This window comes from Suhomyces tanzawaensis, assembly GCF_001661415.1.
Source record: "Suhomyces tanzawaensis NRRL Y-17324 unplaced genomic scaffold CANTAscaffold_5, whole genome shotgun sequence".
Classification (NCBI taxonomy): Eukaryota; Fungi; Ascomycota; class Pichiomycetes; order Serinales; family Debaryomycetaceae; genus Suhomyces; species Suhomyces tanzawaensis.
The window spans coordinates 897385-922698 of record NW_017963640.1 but is presented as its reverse complement, the minus strand read 5'-3'; the positions used below and the strand labels follow the sequence as shown (position 1 = coordinate 922698).

The following is a 25314-nucleotide window of genomic DNA, read 5'->3' as shown; positions in this document are numbered from 1 at the left end:
CGGTGGGAGGTGGTCTAGGCTGGGTCCACTGGGGTCGGTATCACTGCTTATCGTTCAGTGAATGCTGTGAAGTTATATTTTTTTTTCGAGATGAGATATTTCACGATGAGTTAGGGGATTGCACGATGGTGCTCGCTGGTGCAGGGCGATAAAATGGGGCACGGGACTACGGCAGGGGCAGAGGCTGGAGAGGGGATTACGACAGCAGGAACAGGATGGCAAAGGATTCCAGGCTATTCGTGGTAAATTTGGTGGTGGTTCTGGTGTGACTTACAGGTGGGGCAGGGAGGGGGATTGCGGATTACAGCGTAGTATTGTTCTATTGTGGCATCGCCGGAGAGTTAGCGAGAATCAGTGCGAGAATGGACGAGACAAATCAGTAGTGACAGAATCAGAGACAGCTAGGGAGAGCTCAGTAGAAGCTAGGCAGAGCTCAGTAGAAGCTAGGCAGAGCTCAGTAGAAGCTAGGCAGAGCTCAGTAGACAGCTAGCAAAGACTCAGTAGCGACTCCGCTAGAGATACAGTAGCATCCTTGTAAATACCACTCGTCAGTCTCATCAGTACCGCTAGTCGCACCTAGTACTTCTTGTCGGCCTCAGCACTGGCAGTCAAACGAGCGCTCAACTCGATCTGTTCCTTGACAGCCTTGGTCAAGTACTCGATCATAATCACGTCCTGGTTGTGGTCACGGAAGTGGGTCTCCAACTTGTCCAAGTCGGTCAAGATTTGGGGCTTGCTCAACAAGTTGTTGCTTAACAAACGCAACAAGTCGAGGTCCTTGTCAGAAGAGCCAGCGTTGGCGTCGATGTATTGTAACAAGTTGTCGATGTTGGCAGTCACGGCGTCCAACTGGTCCGACAAGTACGACATGTCGGAAGACAAGGTTATGGCGTTCTTATTTATGGATTGGTTCTTCAACATGTTGAAGGAGATCTTTTCGGTGACGGTGCTGTTTATAACTTGGTTGGGGATCGGGGTGAAAATGTACGAGTTGGTGGTGTTGGGGGCCTTCCAGCCCACCTGCACCCCCGAGGGACCCTTTCCGACCGCGGCTCCGATGTATGTGTTGAACTTGGGGGCGGTTATTTCGTTGTTCTTGGTCAAGTAGTCGACGTTGAGGTAGATGGCAGGGTGGGGGAACGCACGGTCGCTGCCCTTGGAGTAGAAGTCGTGGATCAACAGGGTGGTGCCGTCCAACACGTCCGAGCTGCCGAACCATCCCAACACAGACTCCTTGGGGTGGGCCTTCTTGTACAATTGGTATAATGACTTATGGGTTTGGTCTTCAATGGATATGGAGTCTCCCGTCTCGTCACAGGGGACCATGAACGCGTCACGGATCTCGAACTCCAATCCGTCCTCCGATCTTATACCCAACAACGTACCAATGATTCTTTTGTTGGAGTCAAGTGCTTGCTTTGGAATGATTTCTAATATCTGGAAAAGGGCTGGCGCGTGTATTTTGATGTTGGCTGGGCCGTTAGCAGAGCCAGCAGCGGGGGCTGACACGTTAGGACGCACCAAATGCATGAATGAGTCGGACATGGTGGTGCTGAGATGGTTGTAGTACTAAATGTGTCGATGTTCCGATACTGAAAATTTTCACGCGTGTGTGCAGGACAAGCCATTTATCGCACTAGCATGGAGCCAGTAGCGATCTGAACAGAGGAAGGTGGATGTGAATGTTGGTGGAGTGGTGGGAGTGTGTGGAAGTGTGCTGTGGACTAATTGATGGTTGCCAGATATTTGTAGTGAAGTACGGATTTTAGTAGCACTGGGAGAGTAATTGGAAGAAGAAGTGGGAAGAAGTGGGAGATGAATTGACGGAGGAATTGGGAGGCGCGTGGGCTTAGAGACCACTGTGATTCCCTGAAATGATAGTTAGTGATCCACATACGGATAGGACTCTTCCTTCTCCTCCATTGATGACAATAGCCTTGTATTACGTAATAGCTTACTAATATGCTATAACCCCCTGGCGGAGTACCGTCCTTCACCATTGGCTAGCGCTTCCTACAGGTCCAGGAGTATATCAATCAGACGAAAGCGCAGTTTCCTCCTTCCATTGTTGCACTCATCTTGTGCTCTCCCATACGCTATACTTCTCGCTACCTGGGTCGTAAGCGCACGACCTACTACAAAATTCAACAAGATACTCTGCCAATTCCAAACCACAATGCAAGCTACGAAGAGGAAGGCAGAATCCACTTGGGGCCAGAACCCGCCCAAGAAGGTGCTGGCAGCGGGCCTGTCTCGCCTGTCTTCGAGCCATACCTCTCGATCTCAACCCCAATCGTCGTCCAAACCTCGTTCTTGGTTGTTCCTGGAGAACTCATTTCTCCTTCGAACTCCCAGCAGGGCACAGCTCAAGATGTCGCTACCACAGGAACTCAAAGCAAGGGAGTCGATCCACGATTTTATCATCAAACTTGCATCCAAACTCAAACTAGATGGTCCTACGATTTTAGCAGCAACCATCTATGTCAATAGATTCTACATGAGAATGCCCATATCGTCCTCCAAGTACTTTGTTGCCAGTGCTGCGGTGGCCATCTCGTGCAAGCTCAACGATACATACCGAGTTCCTGACAAGATCGCATTGAGTGCATGCAATTTAAAGAACCCCAATCCTGCGGTGCCTATAGACGAACAAAGCGACATGTTCTGGAGATGGAGAGACCAACTTTTGTACAGGGAGGAGATGATGTTGAAGACGCTCAACTTCGACCTCAATCTCGAGTTGCCGTACGAAATAAGAGACGAGTTGTTGAGCATACAGGACCCAGATGATACCAGTGGGTTCCATAAGAAGAAGGCAGATATACTAAAAAATACTGTGTCATTGCTCGAGGTGATTTCCTCCTTGCCAGTATTGGTGTGCTACGACATCTATACATTGTTCGGAACGTTAATGATAGCTGTGATTTTAGAGGGGAGGATAAAGTTTGACGACGACTCATTGATTTTGCCTGAAAACTACATGATAAGGAATTTGGGGGTAGAAATGGAGTTATGCTGGCTGTGCTATAAGTACATCATCAAACTCTTAAAGGCCAGCGAAGAAGACCCAGCAGTGATAAGCAATAAGGTTGCAGGAAAAAGGTTGCGAGAGGTTACCGAAGAGGCATTCATGAGTACTGTCAAGAACGCAAGCATTAAGCATAATTTACAGGATGAAGAAAAGAAAAATTCCAGCAAACTGTCTCGGGAAGAGTCTTCCAGTTCAAAGAAAGAAGCTACCCTAACTGATGGTACTACCAGCTCGATCTCTAGTCTGGAAATTCCCGCTGCAACAGAAGTCACCTCTAGTGGCAACGAAAGCAAAAATGAGCCCTTGATCACTCGGGAACCGGATGCCAGAGCGAATGATGAAATAAGTGAACCAATTGGCGAAACTCATTCTTAACATGTTCAAACATAATGTGTTTAATATCGTTTGTAATATTACTGTTACCCCCAAGGTTTAAAGTTTTTTGTTCAGAGAGTACATTCATGTGCTCAATATCTCTACGTGGATATTCCCTGAGGAGTGGACAACTCCACTGTATATTATAAAGTGCATTCCACAAAATATAGACGTAGTTGGTCAGAGGTATCTTTATTTGGTTCATTTAGCAGCCTAATGATTCATTCAGAGCATAGAAATCAATGAAAGAGAAAAAAATAAATAATGGTTCAATTTCAAAATATTCAAGTAATTCATTAAAAGCTACCTTAATATAGCTGATGCCACCCGTTGTGTCCCTTACTTTCGTGTTCCCTTACCATCGTGTTCACAAAGTGTAGGGATTTTATTGTTCTCGCAAAACTGTAGTTTCTTCTCCTGCACATTCTTTTTGCACCCACCACAAATACAACTATCAAGGACCATGTCGGAAGAAACCCAGGAGTGTGAAGATACCGATTCTACTATGAGTACTTCCTCCGAGATCGTTTCACTCACACTGGATTTATTGCAGCATCATAAGGATGGTAACACATACCTCGTATTGGCCCTTATGCCAAATTTTCGAATCTCCTCGCTGCCTCTCATCCACTTCGTCTTTGGACTCACGTTATTCAAATTAGGCCGCATTGGAGGTGCATTGAGAGAGGTTTCGCTATCCATTGAATTGGAAGATGATCTTGAAGAACGTGAAAAATATATACGCCATCTCATGAAGTTTTTCAAAAAACTTGGAATGTTGGACGAGGCTGTTTCGTGCTTTGGGGAGATTATCGAAATGAAGCAACAACTAGGAAGAATCGACGAAGCTCAAAGGGAAAGCTTTAATAAATTAGTGGAGTGCAAGGAGTAAGTAGAATATACGTTTTTGGTCTGTCTAGATTGCATTTCCCCAATAATACTAACTGTCAGAGATACTCCAGTAAGGGAAATCCCACCTCTTCACATACAAGCAGAAAACTACTCTCAGTCTGTTGAATTACCCAGTCCCTCTCTTAGCTCAAAGTGCATTCAAATACACAAATACATACAGACTTCAATTCAGTGTCTACAGGAATCAAAAACCACCTCTGAAGTTCTCAATCCAATTTTTCATGCAATTATTCTCATGGGTCCCAACTATCTATTCGGTGATCTATTGTATCATGAGGCTATACTATATGCATTCTTGGAAAATGATTTGTTAAGCTTTCCAGAAATTGACTACCGAATGGGTCCAAAAACTCTTCTTTCCCAATTAAAAACGTGGAGCTATAAGTCGATTACAAGTCCAAAATCAATTTTGTTAATTTGTGAAACTTTTGTCAAGCACAAGACTATTAGAGGATACATAAATTATTTCAAGAAAAATTACGAACTGGCCATAGAGGATTTCCAATGGGTAAACAGATTTGTTGCTGGAGTAAAGGCAAAGCTAAGACTTGCGGCTGGAAACATATTTTTATCTAAATCAACAGAAAGAGTTGCACTTATGTACACATGCCTTAGCTACATTCAAGTACCCTCTTCAAATGAAGTTCAATTACAAAGCACACTTTCGAGAATGTCTTACTTGGATTATTCCTTCCCTCAAGAGTTCCTGAGTGGCCGCCTTGGTAACTTCTTCTTGTGTTGTGGTAAAGTATATGAGAGACTCTCATATACCAGAGGAAGCTGGATCAAGATTGAAAATGAGAATAGTATGCAAGCTAATTTTGTGCATGCAGAAGAAACCATACACTCCACTATTGACCACGGCCAAAACACAATTACCAAGGCATTCAAGTACGATAGTGATGCTATTATCGAAATGGTACGAAAATACATTCTTGTGACAACATCCAGTTTACCGGACGACCCAATAGTACTTCAAGCCTATGACAGAATTCTTTGGGGAATTCTTCTTCATGGAGGACTCCACTTAAATTGTTTGTGGTTTTTTATAACACTCAAAAACTACTTTCTATTGGAACTAGACTATGGTCCGCTACAAGTTACTAAGGAACATGATATTAGATTGTTTGACGACGAAGATGTTTTAGGAAAATACGAAAATGGATGGGAACTAATTTTTCAAGCATGGGAACTCGAAAAGGAAATGCTCTATCTGGAGAAAAAGCAGGCTGTCCCTCGAGAAGAAGTGGTCAAAGATCCAGAACAAAAGAGAATATCCGAGACCAAGACCCTTCACAGCTTGTGGGAGTATCCAAGAACTAACAAATTCCTCTTGCCTAAAATATTTGAGTACGAATCTACCTTATTAATGGTTGAAGCAACATTTGATGGAGGTACAGATGAGTCTTTTGCACGCTGTCTGAAATATCTGGTCAAGCCAATGTTGAAAACTTGTTTGAATAAGATTAAAGGTGCAAATGTTTTTGAAGAAAATACAGAGAAAAGCAAAGATTTTGTTCGGCTTTGGTTTGCTTCTTACAGGGATATATATGGTGTTTGGCCAGATATTGTGGAGAGCTGGGCTGGTGTATTGGAAAATTAACATGAGGGTTTGTAAGTGTGCCAAGATCGATTGCTAGAAGACTTAATGGGATGTCACTACATTTCGAAGAAATAATTACTTCAATGCTTGATGGCGAGCCGGCTTGCCTCATATTAACATTCAAATGCAAAAAGACCAATGTATAATTTTGTAACCATTTGTCTCATTTGCGAATGCTAATGAATTCTATCAAATTTATGAAATAGTAACAAAAGTAGGAAACAATTATAGCTTCGTAGGTCATGAATTATAAGCCCCCCAATTAAACTGTTTATTTATTGCTGTTTGATTTGGACTATCAAAGGCAAAAAGGATTTTCTAAAGAAGAATCTGGCATTTATAATATGCCCAATCTTTGAAGCCGTGAAACCGGCGTTCCTGCTTCTTTGGGTACTCTGTTGTTGGGGACTTCACCATTGGAAAGAGCATAGTCAAAACCAGCCGATTATCACCAAATGAAGTTTTCTGTTAAACAAAATTGCCCACAACTGAAGTCCATTTACTAAGTTGAGTTCGCTATCTCCCTCGTTTTCTGTTTCTTCAACAGAAAAAACTCCATTACTACGTTGAGTGTGATATCTTAGGTTCGGAATCATATTACTAAGCATGTTTTCTACTCTGCCTCCGTAATCTGTATCGTCATCAATTATCCCCAACAGTATAACCATATGCTTCTAGAGTACGGTAAAATACCCCACATAAACTGGGACAATTGCCAAGACACTGGGATCTGGTTCATGGGTGGTAACTGGTCTGTGAGTGGTGGACGGTTATGCCTCAGCCTGTCCGCCTCCCCGTCCGCAAACCCCTTAGCCTTATACACCTGTCTCAATCTCATTTCTCAAATCGCATTTCCCAAATCGTTAAATCCATAACCACTACCATGGCAGAACCACATGTGGATATCTTCGAACACTTGGACGTGGGAATTGGCGAGTTGCTCTACAACAGACACGCTGATGAGCTTCTTGGTAACAATGATCCCAGAGAGCAGCTAAGAAGGCTAGAGAGACTCAACCAACTCATACAAGAAAGAAGGCGGCAAGAGGCAGCAAGGCTGTTTCGCTCGTACTGGGGTGTGGTCTATGTGGGAGACTATGTGCCGTTGCCCACGTTCCAGTACGGACGGTTCTGGACGGAGTACGTCCCCCAGATGCGCAGAGCCACCATGCAAAGCTTCGTGACAGCAGTGGAGTTGATGATCCGGATGATGAGAATAATGCTTTTCGTGACTACACTATCGGTCTACTTGCAGCATGCGTTCGGATTCTTCAAGATCATCAGCTTTGGCAACAACTTCATCTACGAAACCATCTCGTACGTGTACCAGGACTCGCCAGCGTTCATTAACCGATGTGTGTTAATGAGGCGTCACGGAATGGACATCACCCTGGTGTTGCTGAACGAATATGCCGACAGTCTGGCGTGGGCATTGCTTGTGGAGATACCCGAACTCATGATCGCCCTGGCCATACAGTTAGCATGCCATTACCCTGAGGGTGAACCGGTGACTTGCCAGGTGCTGGGAACCGGATTGCTCTTCAGGTTTTCCAACGTGTTGGAGCAGTACTTCGTCAGTCTCAAGTCCATGCCTCGCTGGTACTTGAAGCTGTTATCGCTAGTCGTTTTCTACGCATTCTTGATAGCAAGAGCCGTTGTGTGCTTGAACGTGTGCTTGTTCTTTTTTATCAACCTTCTAAAACGATTGAACAAGTATGGGCTTTTCGTTGTACGGATGGCTGAAGCATGCGTTGTTGCTCTTGAGTACATCATGTGAGAATAGAACTAGTGGATAAGGAGCTTTCACGAGAAATACACCAATAATCTCAACTGAGATTGGTCTACCAAGTAAATTCTAGTCAGATTTACGGCAAAACAAGAATATTGCACAGAAGTTTGAAAAGTAAACCCCGACCTTTGGAATTTTGCAGACTCAATGGTGATAATTGGAATAAGCTAAGGTGTCGAATATGGACACCGGTCAAGCACCAATAAAAACCACATCTGGAACAAATTACCAGGAGTTTCTTCATCTATGCTTGATTGAATCACAGAAATCGGAAATTGTTAACTCAAGCCAGCCAAAATCCTAGAAGTAATCGGTGCATGCTATATTTACTGGAAAGGAGATCAAGAATCGCCCGATTAGTCTTGCGACTACGAGTCATCGAATCGCAAGCCTGCACTGTGTCGATTACAACACATAAGGAGAAGAAATGCCCAGTTGTGGGGCCTTCTGGGATCAGATTTTTCAGGTTGTGAATCATCGGATTCCCAGATTGGGCAGATTGTCGAACGATCGCTTCCATTTTGCAACCCCTCCTCCTCTCCAGCATCCACTACCCGCACAGGTGTCGGATCTGTCGCATCTATGCGATGGGTCTCGCCCAACGGTAGCGGAATACCCGATTGGGGTCGCTTACCGGATCATTCCCGGATACTCCCCGGTCACGTGGCAAGGCTCCTCACTATATAACCCCACACTGGAAATCTCTAATTACCAACAACCAACAACCAACACCACCATGTCACTCCCAGAGCAGATGAAGGCAATTGTCTTCTACGGACCACAAGATATCAGAACAGAGACTGTCAAAACTCCCCAGATCGAAAACGTCACCGATGTCATCTTGAAAGTCAAGTACTCAGGATTGTGCGGTACCGATTTGCACACCTATCGTGGGCACATCAAGGGCCCAGTCGGCCAGATCATTGGGCACGAGTTCATGGGAACCATTGTGGCCAAAGGCTCGGCCATTGGCGATGACAAGTTCCAGGTTGGTGATGATGTGTTGAGCACATTCACCGTCCAATGTGGCACCTGTTGGTACTGTGTTCACGGCTACTCTGGCCAGTGTGAAAAGACCAACACCTTTGGAAAGGTGGGTCTTGCTGGAGGCCAGGCTGAGTACGTGCGTATTCCGTACGCCCTCTCCTCGTTGATCAAGAAGCCAGAAACTACTGGCGATGTCGATGACTCTGTATACGTGCTTATGGCAGACATCTTCACCACCGGGTACTACGGAGTCAAGAAGATCGTGGACTTCAGCAAGCAATCGCCTACTGCCAACATCAAGGCCCAGGAAATTGGCGACTTGACGGTGCTCCAGCTCGGATTGGGCCCTGTCGGATTGTGCGCCCTCCGTGCATTGAAGCACTTTGGGTTCAAGAAGGTGGTGTGTGTGGATAATGTGCCATCCAGAATAGAAGAGGCCAAGAGATTAGGTGCATACAAAACCATTAATTTTGACACCGAAGGTGATGCCCTCAAGGAATTCATCAAAAATGAGACACAAGGTGTTGGTTTCGATGCAGTGTTGGAGGTTGTGGGCGCTCCACAGGCCTTGAAGACCGCATACGACTCTGTTCGTCGTAATGGGTTCATTTCTTCCATCGGCATGGCCCATGACCAGCTTCCTTTCGATGGGCTTGAGTGCTACTTGAAGAATATCAACATTTCTTTTGGCCGTTGCCATGCATGGTCCTTGTTCCCAGAGGCTCTCGAGATCTTCGAGGAACTCAAGGGAGAATTCAAGAGCTTCATTGACTACAAGCCTAGATTGGAGGACAGCAAGGAAGCCTTTGACTTGTTTGACAAGCACAAGGTCAACAAGGTGGTTTTTGACTTGACTTAGTTAGGTAGCAAAGAGGAAAAGTTGGTGAGGTATTGTCTCAGAACAGTGCTTCCGAAAAGGAGTTAATAAATGATAACGATAATTTGAAACATATAGAATTGTAGAGTGCCGGAATAACGCAATGCGTAAATGATCATTAGAAGCACCTATACAAGAAAGCTCTGATTAAATACACAATCAATGACCTAGTCCATATATGCTGATAAAGTGAATATGGAGGAGGCTCACGAATTCAAGATATATTTCACCAAGAATAAACAGGAACTAAAGCATTTTAGTAGGTCTTATATTCCGAATTGGAAACAGAACTTTTCAACATTTTAAGGCATCAATAGTTCCGTATCAGTAATTAACATACGTTGAATGCAACCTGTCATAGATCGCCTCAAAGCTAAAAAACCTGTTATCGATGTCCACAAGTGAATCAACACGAATAAGCTGAACCCGCAAGATTATTGTGGAAAATTATTAACTGACGAACCAAATTATAAAAGAACCCCATTATAATCTCTTATCAACGCCTACATACCAGTAATCCAACTAATCTCCTTGGTGATATACACTATACATAAGTATAAATTAGTAATTAGATATCGTCGACTGCCCATTAGTAAATTAAAGAAGTTCACCGAACCAGTAGTAGAATCTGTTATCGACTCCCCACCACCAATTCACCATGAATAGTTTATGTAACCTGTGAGCAACTGCCCACCGATCCACAGGTTAAATTCTTGTAACCTGCTATCGGCAACCAGTAACACACCATAAATTTGCTGACAAAAAAATATCCATAACGACAGCATCTGCCATCACATTCTTAACAAACTGCCGACTAACATCCTTACCTCTGCTCTGGATGCCCCAACCCCCACCAATGACCCCCCACCACCCACGTGACATCGCTTATCAGATCTCGCAAATTTCATCAGACCGTGATCGGATCTTGCTCCACCAATGTCGAAACGAGGAATCCACTACGATAACCTCGATAGTGGCGACCCTAACAACGACCACGACCGCAGAGCTTCCGCCCGCGACCAGCCGTCGCCGCACACTAATCTTGCTGCCAGCGCCAATATCTACATGGCGTCTAACGAGCTGAATCTTCGGGGCAATCCCACTGCGTTGCCGCCGTTGCCAAACGGGGTGCTGGCTGGCTCAGGGCCAGGCTACGGGGGAGTTGGAGCCCATGGCACCACTATGCCGGGAAATGGCGGTTATTTGGCACGTCAATGGCCGCAGGCGCCACTTCAGCCCATCAACCATACCCACAAACCCTCCGTGGGAGGCTCCAACTCTCTCTACGGTGGTACAGCCAGCCAAGAAGGGCAGGAGGACGAGCGGGAGTCTGTCAGCCAGGCAGCTGGCGCCACTGCTAGTGGCAGGGCCCGGATGAGAGTGTCCAAGGCTTGTGATCGGTGCCGTACCCAGAAGATCAAGTGCTCAGGCACCAGCCCTTGCGTGACGTGTGTCAAGCTGAAGAAGGAGTGTTCGTACTCCTCCACGTACGGCATGGAGAAGGGACGGTCACCAGACGGTGACGGAGACCAGCAAGGATACAAACGGCGCAGAACTCGTGAGGCACCCATTTTTGGGCTTCCAGTGGTCAACAGAGGCTTGGACAAGCAGTACGTGGATCATCTAGAGAACCGGGTCCAGTACCTCGAGTCGTTGCTTGCGGCCAACTCCAATTCCACCTTCAAGACCCCAGACACCCATAGGGAACCTCCACTAACCTTGTTGAGTGCCAGCAGCAAGTGGAGGTTCTCGAGAAGACACCAGAACTTACTCACAGCAGAGCTTTGCAATCAAATGTACCTGAATCTCTCGGAGGAGTCCCAGAGCTTGGTCACAATGCCGCGGATGCAGTACTTTGGGTGGAACATGAGTGGGTGCAACTACCTAAGTCCAGAAGATCTTCCCAATATGCCTGAATACACCCTTGACATAGACTGCGACGCGTTGATTGATTACTATCTCGACGAGGTGAACCCTCTCTTTTCCATTCTCCACGAAACCGTGTTCCGTGAACAAGTCGAGGCATACGACAAGCTCTTGAAAGAACAGTTGACCTTGAACAAGAATGTTAACGACCGCGAGTCGAAAACCAACCAGACCAGGTTGTTCTCGGCGATCCTATACTTGGTGTACGCAATCTCAATCAGATTCATGGAGATGGGCAAACCCAGAGGGCCCTCGCTTGCGATGCTCAAGCTTGAAGAGCAATTCTTCCGGTACGGATACCGAGTGGTATCCATTATCAGTTTTGAATGGGAGTCATTTGAGTTGATTCAATGCTGGTGTTTGATTGCGTTGTACTTAAGGGTCACGCATCGTCAGACATCAGCTTACCATGCCATGGGCCAGGCTATCTTGACATCCCATTCCATGGGTATTGGTCAGAATATTTCTAAGCTCAAGGAGGCTACTCCATATGAGGTTTTGAAAGCAAAGAGAGTGTTCTGGACAGTTTACACTATGGACAGACTTTTTGGTATGCAAACTGGACGCTACGAGGGCTACAGCGGTCAAGATACAGTGCGCCCTTTTCCTTCAATGGTTTTTAAGAAAGAAGCAATTGGGGATGACTGGTTGACTCCTGCTGCCTTTGCCACCATTCATTTGGCCAGAATTGCTAATTTCATTCATACCACCAAGCATGACGAACCAGGGCCAGTAAAGTACCAACAAATAAACAAAGAATTAGCAATAATGGAAGAGTGGTTCAATGAGAATGGCTACAATAATGATGATATTTTTGCTGAGCCTGAGATTCCAGAAGAGCATGACCCTGCCGACAAGAAGCGACCAAGATACGCAAGAGTCAAGAAGATTAGTCCACTTATCAAGACTCAAGTCAAGCTTCATTTTTACGATATTGTTCTCTCAGTACACGGAAAATTGGTCTTCAACTACTTGGGCAAGAAGATCGAATCTGAGGGATTGCTGATTGACATGGTAGTAGATGCTTGTGACGGTATTGTAAAGCTTCTTACCAAATGTCAGAAAGCAGGCAAACTATTTGTGCCATGGTATCAGCAGCTACTCTTGCTATTCAATGTCGGAATCTACGCGATCACATTGATCAACGGAGGTATTTGCATCATGCAGGCGAGAACCATCTTGAAAGGCTGTATCCAGCTATGCTCTGCCCTTAAAAAGGCATCTGTCCGGGATGAGTCTTCTCGCAAAGTGATCATAAAAGAAAGATTTAAAATGGCCAAGGAATGCTTGTGGGCATTGAAAATGGCCAACAGAATGTTGAGCTTGAGACTACAAGAGGATGTTAAGATTCTAGGGAATATTGGTATTGACCACGGATCCTCGGATGTCAACATCCAGATGTTCTCGCAGCTAGGGTTGAACCACGAAAGAACCAACAAAAGGAAGCAGCCCCAGGATGACGAGTTCAGTGCGTTGTTGAAGAAACAATTGCACAGATCAGATGTTGTTCGTGACGACAACACACATGGACGTCCAACAGATGCTACCAGAAGTGCTCCAAGGGCCAGCGAGCACCAAGAGGGCAACATGCCCTTGGGCGACGGTATGGACCCGCAACAGTACTCGAACCAGGAGCACACCCCAAGTTCCACCACCTCGCTCGACCAGAATGGGTACCCTGATCAATCAGGAATGTTGGGCACCCCAGAAGGTGGCGAGGGGCAGGGCATGAACGAAGTTGACTATATGTTAGGAAATCTCCAGTGGTTTGACCAATGGATGGACTTCAACTATGAGTTCGATGACACAGGCAATCTTGTACAATAAGCACGAACACAGACACTTATGACAAACGACCACTATGTATCAATATAAAAGTTTCACGGCCCAGTCATCCTACAGTGTAGAGGCACCACAGACTGGTTGGAAAGGCAAGGCAAAGACGGCAAGATGCTACAAAGAACAAATATGTCATATGCCCACTAAAGCTCGGTTAAGGAGCTAATTCCCGGCCAGCCCCATGGTCAGATGGACCGCGGCCCTTCAAGACGGACGCTGCCAGTGCCGTCACATGTCGTCCAGCGATCCTCGGACTGAGGACTTCTAGAACGGGATAGTTGCTGAGCGGCTGAAGATACCCTACACAGCCCTGCCGCAAACCTGCAACTCATCCAGCTTCGAATCCAGCCGTCGGATAAACCATGGCCACAGGTACAACCTGCAAAGGTAAGGCGACAAAACAGACATATGAGGGCGACCAGGTGTGGCCAAGCCCAGCCAACGGGCCTAGAAGGTGCCTATTGTTGGACCAAGAGTGAAACGAGTCTATTATGCCTGGCTAGGAAATGCATTCTGGACCAGAAGTTTAACTGCAGTTTCCAGAAACGCTAACCTGGCGCCCCAAAGTGGGGGCAAGACAATCGATATTGAGCATACAATTGGCGATTGTGGAGCAGGCAATTGTGGGGTGGGGCAGGCATCATTTGTGGAGAAGTGTGGAGCAGGTTCCAAAGGTCTAGGCGAGGTATTGGCTTCGGTGCAGGGTGGTGGGAAAGGGATCCTGCCGGCAGAACCCGGGACATGCCAGTGCGGAGTTGCGCCCTGAAACTGACGTTGCTAAACTTAATTCCAGGCAGTTTGACTAGATCCGAACCAGCGAAGAAAATAGGCGGCCCGGGGAGATGTCCATTCCGGGAGGATCGGCAATGGGGAACAACAGAAATGAAAGCTGAAAATGGAAAATCAAACGTGCACGGTTTGGTGTGTGTGTGCAAACAACCCCAAAACGTCCATCGTTGCACGCCAGGCCGCCAGGCCATCTGGACCGCCATCACCCCATCAGCGTGACGAGCCCTTGACTGGTTGGAGAGTAGATACGGTTATGAACCTAGTAAATATTGACACCCAGAGTAAGTTTTCGAGCGCCGAAAACCGATTGAAAATTCACCCTAGGCATCTATGTAGAGTTATCGCCGTCCACCACAGCCATCAGCAGGTACCAGAAGTACGGCACGGTTTACCCACCCAGGTAGCCAGCCCGTACAGACCGCAAAATGCTAGATAACAAAATTGCGAGCAATTTCCCTCAGGCCCCAGCAATTGCGAGGAGATTGCACCAGGGAGCCAATCCAGGGAGATCCAGTCAGAGGTGCAGGAGGTGCTGGCGGAGGGGGGCAGCAGGACGGCTCGAGATCATGGCCAAGGCGACGTCAACAGTGCCCAACCCCCACCGTACCCCAGAATCCCCCACCAAACCCCATAGTTCTCCACTGGAAACGGCAGTAGATGCATGGTGCCACGCGAGCACTGCCTATTCGGGAAGTGGACGAGGCCCACTCCACCACGGGGCAGTTCTGGGGAAACCACAGCCGGGCGTGCAGTTAGGACTAGAAGAATGTGGTGGGGTTTAGCTGGGAAGGTGGTGGGTGGTGGGGGGTTAGGAACATGGCTACCGAAGATCGGATGGGGGAAAGATAACGATCGGGAGAACTAAGGGAGCTAACCTGCGGTTGCCCGTGGGTGCTAGCGCATAACCCGCAAATGCCCTGTGGAATAGGGGAGATTTTCCGAAAAATGCAGGTTGGCCCCCAGAAGTGCCCCAATCACCACTACATGGCTTAGGACCAGCAATTTCCCAATGGGTCTCCCCGGTGGCGCCTGGCCATGGCGGTCCTACACCCCCCATTTGGTCCCACGCCTTTCCACCGCCTGCCATCCCTGCGATAAACTGTATTTTGGGCCAGAGTCGGTTCGGGGACCGCACCCGGGGTGGGGCAAAGGCGGGACACCTGCCCCAGATGCAACCTGCCAATGTTGCAACGGGGTATACGGTGCCCCCAATTTAGCAGTTCAGTTCAGCCTGAGCCTGCAAGCAGGGTGCACATATGGCTCCCCCAAAGGACGATTGCCCCCAGCATTCCCGATGTGATGGCCTGCGAGATCAGTTTCCCCATGCCCGTGGCGCAAGTTTAATTTGCCTCGGCAGCGTCTGGACAGCCCTTGGCCCTGGGCATGTGAAGGGCCGGGCCAAGGGAGCAGCGGTGGTGGAGTTCACTGGAACATGGTACGGCCAGCAATCGCTATAGGGCCCAACGGGGACCAGTTCTGCCAATATTTTCCTTGCTCCAGGTTCATCTCTCCGGAACGTGCAATTCGCCCGGAGCCAGGGCCAGGGGCGCACGTGACGCATATGCGGGAAAGATTGTCGGACCTGGTGCAGAGGGCGCCACAGGCGCCAGTCGTGTGCTGCGGGATATGCGTGTCCCCACATGTGGTGCCAGGCACCCCGTGACTGGAACGATTGTATGAGACCGAGTTCCAGGTTGTGGCAGCCATGTGAATTATGGCATTCACATGTCACCACACCGTTCCAACGGGCCCTGCCACCTCGCCCAGTAATGTGGTTCATGTGGTCCGTAGCATCCGGAGTAGGAACCCACGCCTACCACCTTGCCACGGGCACTGGCGCACCGGAAAAACTTTTCTTGCAGTGCCCGGCTAACCTGCAACTATTCCTGGCGTGCTCATCGCCAATCCGACAATCCCTTGTGCCCCACACCGGAAAAACTGACGGACGCTGGGCAATTTGTGGGTTGGCCACGTTTCTTTTGCGCTCTTTCCCAAAAGAAACACTCTCGCCATATTATTTTTTGCCCCAACAGTATCTGCTCCGCAGGATCCTGTGCTGTTTTAGTCTCCAGCGCCAGGGCTGCGTTCACAGAACCATTCCCAATTCTATTGGCTGCTCCCCACCATACTGTCGGGGCTAGCTTGGGGCCACCGTTCCGAAAAATATCGCCGGGACGCATGCACCTAGTGGACACAATCCCAATCAGTACTAGGTGCCCCCCTCTCTCGCTTCTAGTATATAGTGTCAAGGGTACCTCTGATTTTCACGCTGTATAACGCACTTGTTTCCCGTCTGGCCTCGACACCTCACTATAGCTCACGCCTACTCCCTACACCGTCTTCCATTCGTCCGTCCACGCCTCCCTGGCACCTCCCTCCACCCCCAATGTCCTCCATGCTTTCCAAAGACAAACGCAGCAAGGACGACAGGCCCTACAAATGCACATTTTGCGAAAAGGCGTTCCACAGACTAGAACACCAGACCAGACACATCCGTACCCACACCGGCGAGAAGCCCCACGCCTGCAGTTTTCCGGGATGCAACAAGCGCTTCAGCAGGTCCGACGAGCTCACCCGCCACTTGAGAATACACAACAACCCTGCGTCCAGAAAACGCAAGAACAAGGCTGACTTCTTGGACGACGACAAGGAATACCCCCAGCCACAGCCACTCCCACTTCACCAGGCGTCCTCGTCGATCGCTACTGGCAATCCCGCCACTGGTTCTGTGCCAGTAGCCATCGATCGTAATGGCAACCACTACTACCAGCCGTATCCGGTATACTTCATTACCCAGCCCAGTTTCCAGCAGACGCAGCCCATCCAGGTGGTGCAGCCCACGTATGCTGCAAATGCGCCCGAGCGCCTGGGCGCCGCTGTGTTCTCGCTTCCATCGTCCCCCACCAACTCGCAACAGAACCCATCACCGCCAAACTCCTACAAGGTGCCGGTGATGAGCAAGTCGGGGTCCACCACATCGATCGCTTCGGGAAGCCATCTTTTCAGCCATGCCGGCACCATGTCTACCGCCAATTCCGCCACCCACTCGCTCAGCACCTCTCCTGACACCTCCAGCTACTCAGGCATGCATCCGCCTGCAAGCCACGCCAGAACGCCGTCGTTGACCAACTTGAGTGACTACATCCTCCAGAACCAGCAAAAGTACAACCTCGCGCAGAGCGCGTCGTCCAGCAGCATCAGCCAGCACAACCGCATGTTCAATGCGTCCTCCAACTCGCTCAGCTCGCTCAGCGGCAAGGTGAAGTCGGTGTCAGGAACCAACTTGGCCGGCATGAACATTGTGCCGCGCATGACCCCCATCAAGCAGCCGCCCACCCCCCACCAACCAGGTGCAGCCCACTTCACCTTGCCCAAGCAGATGTCGTCCACCTCGCTCAACTTGGAGTTCTTCCAGGGCCAGGGCCCCCACCAACCCAAGAAGTCACGCCCCAATTCGCCTTCGCAGACCCACGCCGTGGTGGACAAGAAGCAGTTTGTGATTTCGCCCAACGACACCCCTTTGCAAACCCCCTCGGAATCGCCTCACATGCCGCATCAAAGCATGCCTAAAGAGGGTGCCGGTGCACCCCCTAAGGCGCCCAACGCATTGAACTTGCTTACTGAGGCCTCTAGGAACTTGCAGCAACAGCAGGAACAGCAGGAGCAACAGGCACAGCAGGCGCAACAGGCATCTTCCATTGCCACCACCGGCACCCAGCTTCCTCCCATCAGATCGGTGTTTAGCTTCACCTCGCTCGGGGCGCTTCCCGCGTCCGACGCAAAGAACTCCAGTATGAGCTTAGCCAACTTGATGACCTAATGATAGAACACGACGATGTAATATAGACGGATATCCTTAATAAAATATGCTAGTAGCAAATGTAGTGCAGGAAGCGGGTGCATGCAAAGCTCGTAGGGAACGAAGTCTGCCGAGCTTAATCATACGGTGATGATGCAAACAGAGAGCTTAAAAGGAACTGTGCTTATTGCATAAATCAACCGTGCTCATTCACAGACGTCAAACTTTACAGAACCAGACAGAGCTTTATTTTGTCAGCCAGATCTAACTGATACGAAGTCTACCTCCTACTATCCCACTCACCAGGGCCACCCCACAGCCACCACTCCTTACTCTGATGCGGTTGAGTCACCACCTTGTACAGCCTCCACCCTCAGGAAGCTCCTTCCGAGCTCCCCCCCTCGAGGAAGCTCGACCCTATTCACAATCCCACCCGCTCGCCTAAAACTCTAATCTACCCCATACCGATTTATTGTGCCCCACCTTCAAATTTCCGAGTTTATCGCACCATGCAGGCAAGTTCCTGTCACACCCCGCTGCTGGCGCCGCAAAGACCTTCCTCGATCTTGATAGTCGGTGGCGCCGCGATCCCCGCGTCCATGGCTCGTAACCACCACTACTTGCATTACCTCCGTCAGACATCTCCGTCCCCACGCTTACAAATGGCTATAAAAGCACCCCCAGCCGCCGCCATCTCCAATTCTGCTCCCCACACTCTCCCTCCTCTCAACCAATCATGACCACCAAATTAAACACTGGATACGAAATGCCTCTTGCCGGCTTCGGCTGCTGGAAGTTGCCCAACGACGTTGCTGCTGACCAGATCTACAACGCCATCAAGGTCGGATACAGATTGTTCGACAACGCCTCGGACTACGGCAACGAAAAGGAGATCGGAGACGGTATCCGTCGTGCCATTGCCGACGGCTTGGTCACCAGAGACGAGTTGTTCATCACCTCCAAGTTGTGGAACGTGTACCACAACCCAGCCAACGTGGAGAAGGCATTGGACAGAACCTTGAACGACTTGGGCCTCGACTACGTCGACTTGTACTTGATCCACTTCCCCTACAGTTTCAAGTTCCTCGAGTTCGACGCCCAGTACCCTGGAGGACTTCATGAGGCTGGCCACGACAGCGTGCAGTACGAAAACTTCACCAACTTGCAGACCTGGACTGCCATGGAAAAGATGGTGGAGGCTGGCAAAGCCAGATCCATCGGAGTGTCCAACTTCGACGCCATGCTCATCTACGACTTGATGAGAGGGTGCAAGATCAAGCCTGCTGTGTTGCAGTTCGAACACCACCCATACTTGCAACAAAAGAGATTGGTCAAGTTCTGCAAGAGATTCGGCATCAAGATGACCGCCTACTCCTCGTTCGGTGGCCAATCGTACGTTGAATTGGACAGCAAGCTCGCCACCTCCACCCCCACCTTGTTCGAACACGAAACCATCCTGAGAATCGCCAAGGCACACGGCAAGAACACCTCGCAAGTGTTGTTGAGATGGGCCACCCAAAGAGACATTGCCGTGATTCCAAAGTCCTCTAACCCAGGCAGATTGCACGACAACTTGCACATTAACGATTTCGACTTGACCGAGCAAGACTTGGAGGACATTGCCAACATGGACATCAACTTGAGATTCAACGACCCTTACGAGTGGGACGAGATTCCAGCTTTCGAGTAAGTTGGTCAGCTCTAGTAGCAATTTATAGATCAATGAAGGAAGCAACAGTTAATTTGAATTGCCCACAGTCCAGTAGGTGCATAGGTCCATCCATAATTATGACCACATGTAGTCTATTCACTATGTCCATTAGTCACAAAATGGCACTCTACGGTAAGTCTATTTACCATGAGAATTGCCTTCTTCAGTCGATTCAAAAAGCCCATTCAAGTTCTTCACTATTATAGATGGAATTATAGCACGGAGAAATGCTTAGAAGTATCATAAATTCACTCTTTGGCAGCTTGTGCTTTTTCCTCATCTTTCTGAAAACCAGAATGACTTTTAATTCTGAAATGTCCTGGAAATTTGGATGCCTAATGCCTTTTTAATTTTCTTTTAGCTTTCATTGGGTTGAACTTCCAAATAAAATAAGTGTAGAGGAGTTTATCATTCTCTTGATTCCACATTCCTCATAACGAACATTTACCCCAGATCATCCCTCCCTAGCACCAACTTCTCATAACTTCGTCACTCTCTCCTATATGGACCGGTAACCATTGATTTCCAACCAGATGTAAGGTATTTTCAGCCTATTGTTTGGGTGCAAAATTACTCTGCGTATTATCTAATATTAGGATGCGATCAATGTAGGTCAATGTTATTTATAAAAGGGGTTATCTTGATCACTAGATGAATCATTACCTGATAACTTTAACGGGATGACTCGACTCAAGCTCCCTATACTGGCTGTTGGTGAAGCTAGCTTAGACCCAGTGAATTATTTTTATAGCTATATCTCCGATTGAGCTCAATGGCACGACGGAAACGAACAATAAACACACTCCGTGTGATTACTCGAGGTTAATCCTCTCCCAGCCGATGCTCAACCAGTCTATTTTAGCTGCGGAAGTGTGGATAAAAATATAACCATTTAAGAACTCTCCAAGAGCAGTTGGTACCTTCTTTACCAAACGAAGATTAAAACACAATGCTCAAGCATCTCTTTAGAAACTCTTGCGGTTGTTGGAAGCAAATTCTAATTCTCCTTGAAATACTGTGGGTTTAAATAAGAACTATTTTATTTTGCCAGCTTGTATCCATTTATATTGACTACAATTTCAGAGTATTAGCTCTGATTTCAGAGTATCCGCTTACTTCAAGTGGGGTGGCTGTACTAACTCATTTTTCAAATGGAGAAACTTTTATTTCAGAGTATTGGCTTTTACTTAAGAACATCAAGGCTATCGTGGCTATTACTTCACACTCATTCCACCCATCTAGATAGCTCCCACGACCGCATCCCTTCCCAACACCATCAACCGGAGCCCAGATACAAAGTCGTCCCTGTTGATGTAGGCACCACACATCCGTCTCTTTCCCGTGAACTCGGTTCTGGAGTGGAAACACCGCCAGTTGTCGAAAATTAAGCACTGTCCAGGCTTCAACTGGTAGAAGAGCTCATTTTCGGGATTGTTGATAATAGCCACCCATCTTCTGATCGCCTCGTAGAACCGAGGCACGTCCTCTGGGTTGTGCCAGTTGTCCATGGTTGATCTGTCCGACTGGTTCCACCTAACCTGGAGGAGATTTCCATCGAGATCCAACTTGAATACAGGTTGGGCAATGTCTGGCTGAATGCACACCTTTTCTTCACCAGCAGAGTGGGCAGGAATCGGAATTCTGGTTAAAAGGTCAAAACTTTCAGGGTGCTGGGACCGCAAGATCTCGGCACACTTGAACGCATCCACAAGTGAAGTAGTACCACCAGTCCCGTCGTGGTACAACAAGTGGAAGAGCTGCAATCCAGGAGTGTCCGACCAGTAGGTGCCGTCCGTATGGCACGAGATGTCTACGTTGGTGTAGGCAGTGTCTGCCTTGCTCAAATCGCTGGTGAAGTCCCAAAAGCCACCATAGTGTGTGGGACGGATGTACGAGAGTGCTTCACAGAGCTTTTCGGTGTCTTCTGGCGTCACTGGCACGTTGTCAATCATACAGAAGCCGTGCTTCCAGATTTTGAGCGACCAGTCTCGGATAGGTGCATCGTCACTGGCGCCTACAACCTCACTAAAGTCGACCAGCGGCAAATTGTGCTCGATGTCCTTGACCTGCCAGAGCTGACGACGAAGCAACTCCTTTTCGTCCTTGACTTTGGCGTCCACGGGAATCAATCTTGGTTGGTACGAGTGTAAAAAGAGCCAATTAGCATCGTAAACACTCTGGTGAGCATCCTGGCTCCACACAATCGATACACTGGACGCTGAGGACGCCACAGATTCGGGACGAATGCCAGCATCGATGGTGGCCAGGTTGAAGAGCCGTTGTTTGGTGGCTGAAAAGTAGCACTTTTCACAGTGGCAGTAGTCTCTAAGCCACACGTGGTGGAAGCGGGAGGTCTGGCCGTCGGCCCACTCGATGGTGAGCTCGGAGGGAGAAGCGGAAGCGGATTGGATACTCATTGTGGTGGAGGAAGAATTGGTTGGTGGCTTTCCCCACAAAGGGTCTTACATGTGATACAAGTCACGTGACAATTGCAGGTTGCGATAATGATTTTTCAGCGGGGGAAAGTTACCTGAGGTCAGTTCAAGGACTTTCATTCTGTGGAGTGTGCTGTCTGGCTGCGCATCCCCGGTCCATCCTTGCAGTCAGGAGAAGGAAAATTTGAATTGGTGCAAGCCGACTTCAATCTTTCTAACCTGTAATTTGAGCCATTTTCCAGGTATTCCAACCTGCAAGCCGTGAGCCATCCGAATACCAATTGCTGAAGTTGTTCCAGTCGGTTATAGGCTTCTCAGCCAGTAATTTGTGACCAGAAATAGGCCCAGCTCCTCCATACTGTAACATTCACCACCAGCACCAGCTTGTATGTCACTACAACCTGTGGTCCGTCCCAATAAGAAGCTGAGTCCCACCTGCCTAACCTGCAACCGTCCCACCACCGGGTAGAGACGAGATTTTTCAGCCCCATCCAACCTGTAGTCGGATTACCTCGGGATGACAAGCTGACAGTTATCTAACCATCTAACCTGTAACTTGTACACAAGACCATTCCAGCCTCCTACCTCTTATCGCCAAAAACAGCCAATAAGACCATTTTTCAACTTTGTATTGTTCCAATGGTCCCACAACTCGTCACTGACGACACCCATCCACAGCCGGAACGCTTAACTTCCATACGGCACTGACCCGTAACCTGCGCATCGCTTATCAGCGGCCTGCATAGACCCTGGAACCTGCGGATGTCACCAGATGCAATTTCCACTCCTCTGGACCACCCAACGCCGCCATCCAACTAGTGATACCCAACTTGTGCCAGTCAGCGCCCATACCTATTGGCATCCGAATTGTTCCCCACTTGCTCCCCCACTTCTTCCCCCAATTCACCTTCTTCTAACCCCCATACCTGTGATCTCCAGAGAACATCCCCCACGCACCTATTCCCCCCCACCGTCACGTGCGCAGTCACCCATCTTCAATCCAGGGTCGACGGCAACTTTCTCCTGCTCTATCGCTACCCAGTGGCTGCAAACATCCAAACGTCCTCCACACCTCCACGCCTCAGGCACCCCCCTAAACAGGCGTGTCCACTCAACTATGTCGTTGGTCGACTCCAATTCCGCCACCCACCCCCATCCCGACTGGGTCTCCATGGACATTGAAAAGCTAGGCCAGTCGTTTTACACCAGTGACGGCCAGCCATTGAACGAGCACATCCGTGGGTTGAAGGAAAAGGCCTTGGACGACGCCTTGAAGAGGCGCGAGCTGCTGAAGCCATCGCTGGAGGAAACACAAGAGGGCCAACCAGTAACTCACGAGCTATTGTCAGAAGCCCAAGCTGAAGCCCACAAGCCATTGCCAGCACAGCTCGAGCCTGTGGAACCAGAACAACCCAAATCGGCGCACCAGTCCCGTCTGGCGGACGAAATCTTCTTTGAGTACCTGCGAACAACGGATGGATTGGTGAACTCTAGGCTCCGAGCCCAGATCTGGCCCATTCTCTTGGGCATCGAGAGGGAGTTTGCCTCCAAGCCCTCGAAGTTGAGCTCGGCATCCGCTTCGCTATTCCTCGACGACCTCAACTCCACAGACTTGCCTCCCCACAAGGACGAGGACCAGGTCAAGCTCGACATCCAGCGTTCGTTTACGGTGTTGACCCACATCCAGTCATTGAGCCACCTCCAGACCGACTCCTACACCACCATCTTTTCCCGGTCCGATATCGATGAGTTGAAAAAGAAACTCCAGCACTTAATCATCAAGATATTGAGGAAGTATCCCGCCCTCAACTACTACCAGGGCTATCATGACGTGGCCAGCATCATTCTATTGGTGTGCCACACTCCCCATGGCTTGGGAGACCTCAATTCATCCGAAATAGCCATCAATGAAGCGTTGGCTTTCAAAATGTTGGACAAGTTGACAGTGTGCCATCTTCGCGACTTCATGATCACTGACATCAACTTATCGATCAACCACTTGAGACTCATCCCTACCCTCCTTGAGGCCATCGACCACGATCTCTTCAAGTTGATCAAGCACTCGAGCAACTCATACGTGCTTACAGACGGATTGGGGTACGATTACTCGTTCTACCAAGGGCTTTCGTCCATCCTCACGTTCTTCAGCCACGACATCTCCAATCTTCAACACATACTCATCATATGGGATTTTATTTTGAGCTACAATTCGGTGTTGGTATCGGAATATATTTATGCGTCAACGTTGATATTCTTCAAGGATGACATATTGAGAAAGCTTGGATTGACAGACCCATCCTTGGAAGATCTGGATTTTGACTCTGTCGATAAAGACTTGGTGCACACGCTAGTTTCGCCTGCAAGTTTGTTTGACGGTTTAACTGACCAGGATTTGATCAAAATCTTGAACAAGGCCAACGTCCTTATCGATAACTTCCCTATCCATCAACTAGAAAATACACCTTCCACGTTTGATTTGTGGTTCAACTCCTTCAACAAGCACTCGGTCTTGCTCAACACATCTAGTTTATACCCTGATAGAAGCCTCAAGAACGATATTTTACTGGCAAATAACGAGATCAACTCTTTGCATGATCTCATGCAAACTCAGGATGAGGAGATGGCCCAACAAACCATTTATGATCTTCAGATACAGAGGAAAATCGCAGAACAGCAGGAGGAATTGGAAAGCTCCATGCATACTACCAATACTGAGTTTGATGATCTGTTGAATTCTTCCTCGTTGAGCTTGATGTCGTCGTACTCCTCTCTCAATACCAAGATCGCAAACACTTCCTCGTTGCTTTTCAAGAGGATCTTCCAGTCACCCTCACCAGAGCTTCCAAACAACAAGAAGTCGTCAGACATTCAGTACTTTAACAATATTTATAAGATCAGTTTCACAGTGGGGTTTGTTGGTTTCTTGCTTCATTTTCTATTGTCAAGGAGCCATAGTGGCTACAGTCAAGGAGTCTCCCGAATCTTTAGTCCTTCGATCGATATTCTCAAAAGATTTGCCGATTCTCTCGTCACCAATGATTCTGTGAGATCGTGGACGCGAGAATTGAGTGGTCTTGGGCAGGGGCTTGCTTCCGAGGCCGGCCTGGTGTTCAAAGAGGCCGGTAGGCTTGTGGCCGAGCCCGTGAATAATGGTCTTTATGTGGGCCAGATTGGCCTAGGAAACTTGAGAAGCTCCATATTCTCGATGATGGGTTAACCTTCTATCTTGATGGCCATTGAG

General features: G+C 48.4%; 12 protein-coding genes across 12 annotated transcripts; 10 read left to right on the top strand and 2 right to left on the bottom strand.

Annotated features, from left to right (window-relative positions):
- Positions 1–576: 576 nt before the first annotated feature.
- Positions 577–1545, bottom strand: CANTADRAFT_90966 (uncharacterized protein; the record flags this gene model as incomplete). Its single annotated transcript, XM_020211755.1, has 1 exon — positions 577–1545. One exon carries the CDS (start codon positions 1543–1545, stop codon positions 577–579), a length of 969 nt encoding a protein of 322 aa, XP_020063782.1.
- An 814-nt stretch (positions 1546–2359) lies between these two features.
- On the top strand, positions 2360–3159 carry BUR2 (Bur2p; the record flags this gene model as incomplete). The annotated part of the gene is made up of 1 exon (XM_020207840.1): positions 2360–3159. A coding segment is annotated over exon 1 (788 nt), but the record flags the coding sequence as incomplete, so codon positions are not given.
- Positions 3160–3902: 743 nt separating this feature from the next.
- On the top strand, positions 3903–5891 carry CANTADRAFT_29890 (uncharacterized protein; the record flags this gene model as incomplete). Its single annotated transcript, XM_020208318.1, has 4 exons — positions 3903–4294; positions 4373–5141; positions 5202–5549; positions 5607–5891. Coding segments are annotated over 4 exons (1794 nt in total), but the record flags the coding sequence as incomplete, so codon positions are not given.
- A 913-nt stretch (positions 5892–6804) lies between these two features.
- On the top strand, positions 6805–7698 carry CANTADRAFT_7008 (uncharacterized protein; the record flags this gene model as incomplete). Its single annotated transcript, XM_020211036.1, has 1 exon — positions 6805–7698. The coding sequence occupies one exon, from the start codon at positions 6805–6807 to the stop codon at positions 7696–7698; it is 894 nt and encodes a 297-aa protein (XP_020063779.1).
- A 748-nt stretch (positions 7699–8446) lies between these two features.
- CANTADRAFT_7007 (uncharacterized protein) lies at positions 8447–9556 on the top strand (the record flags this gene model as incomplete). The annotated part of the gene is made up of 1 exon (XM_020211035.1): positions 8447–9556. One exon carries the CDS (start codon positions 8447–8449, stop codon positions 9554–9556), a length of 1110 nt encoding a protein of 369 aa, XP_020063778.1.
- Positions 9557–10756: 1200 nt separating this feature from the next.
- Positions 10757–13327, top strand: CTA7 (Cta7p; the record flags this gene model as incomplete). The annotated part of the gene is made up of 2 exons (XM_020210195.1): positions 10757–13003; positions 13082–13327. The coding sequence occupies 2 exons, from the start codon at positions 10757–10759 to the stop codon at positions 13325–13327; spliced, it is 2493 nt and encodes an 830-aa protein (XP_020063777.1).
- A 1115-nt stretch (positions 13328–14442) lies between these two features.
- Positions 14443–15057, top strand: CANTADRAFT_271648 (uncharacterized protein). The gene is made up of 2 exons (XM_020208020.1): positions 14443–14896; positions 14919–15057. The coding sequence occupies exons 1-2, from the start codon at positions 14554–14556 to the stop codon at positions 14975–14977; spliced, it is 402 nt and encodes a 133-aa protein (XP_020063776.1). The 5' UTR covers positions 14443–14553; the 3' UTR covers positions 14978–15057.
- Positions 15058–15598: 541 nt separating this feature from the next.
- Positions 15599–16392, top strand: CANTADRAFT_271188 (uncharacterized protein). Its single transcript, XM_020208001.1, has one exon. The coding sequence runs from the start codon at positions 15769–15771 to the stop codon at positions 16267–16269; it is 501 nt and encodes a 166-aa protein (XP_020063775.1). The 5' UTR covers positions 15599–15768; the 3' UTR covers positions 16270–16392.
- MIG1 (transcription factor) lies at positions 16393–18306 on the top strand. Its single transcript, XM_020208005.1, has 2 exons — positions 16393–16949; positions 17037–18306. Exons 1-2 carry the CDS (start codon positions 16515–16517, stop codon positions 17946–17948), a joined length of 1347 nt encoding a protein of 448 aa, XP_020063774.1. The 5' UTR covers positions 16393–16514; the 3' UTR covers positions 17949–18306.
- Positions 18307–18663: 357 nt separating this feature from the next.
- On the top strand, positions 18664–19617 carry GRE3 (trifunctional aldehyde reductase/xylose reductase/glucose 1-dehydrogenase (NADP(+)); the record flags this gene model as incomplete). The annotated part of the gene is made up of 1 exon (XM_020211754.1): positions 18664–19617. The coding sequence occupies one exon, from the start codon at positions 18664–18666 to the stop codon at positions 19615–19617; it is 954 nt and encodes a 317-aa protein (XP_020063773.1).
- Positions 19618–20876: 1259 nt separating this feature from the next.
- On the bottom strand, positions 20877–22055 carry CANTADRAFT_52631 (uncharacterized protein; the record flags this gene model as incomplete). Its single annotated transcript, XM_020210104.1, has 1 exon — positions 20877–22055. The coding sequence occupies one exon, from the start codon at positions 22053–22055 to the stop codon at positions 20877–20879; it is 1179 nt and encodes a 392-aa protein (XP_020063772.1).
- Positions 22056–23190: 1135 nt separating this feature from the next.
- Positions 23191–25290, top strand: GYP8 (Gyp8p; the record flags this gene model as incomplete). Its single annotated transcript, XM_020210163.1, has 2 exons — positions 23191–23400; positions 23533–25290. 2 exons carry the CDS (start codon positions 23191–23193, stop codon positions 25288–25290), a joined length of 1968 nt encoding a protein of 655 aa, XP_020063771.1.
- Between the last annotated feature and the right edge of the window lie 24 nt (positions 25291–25314).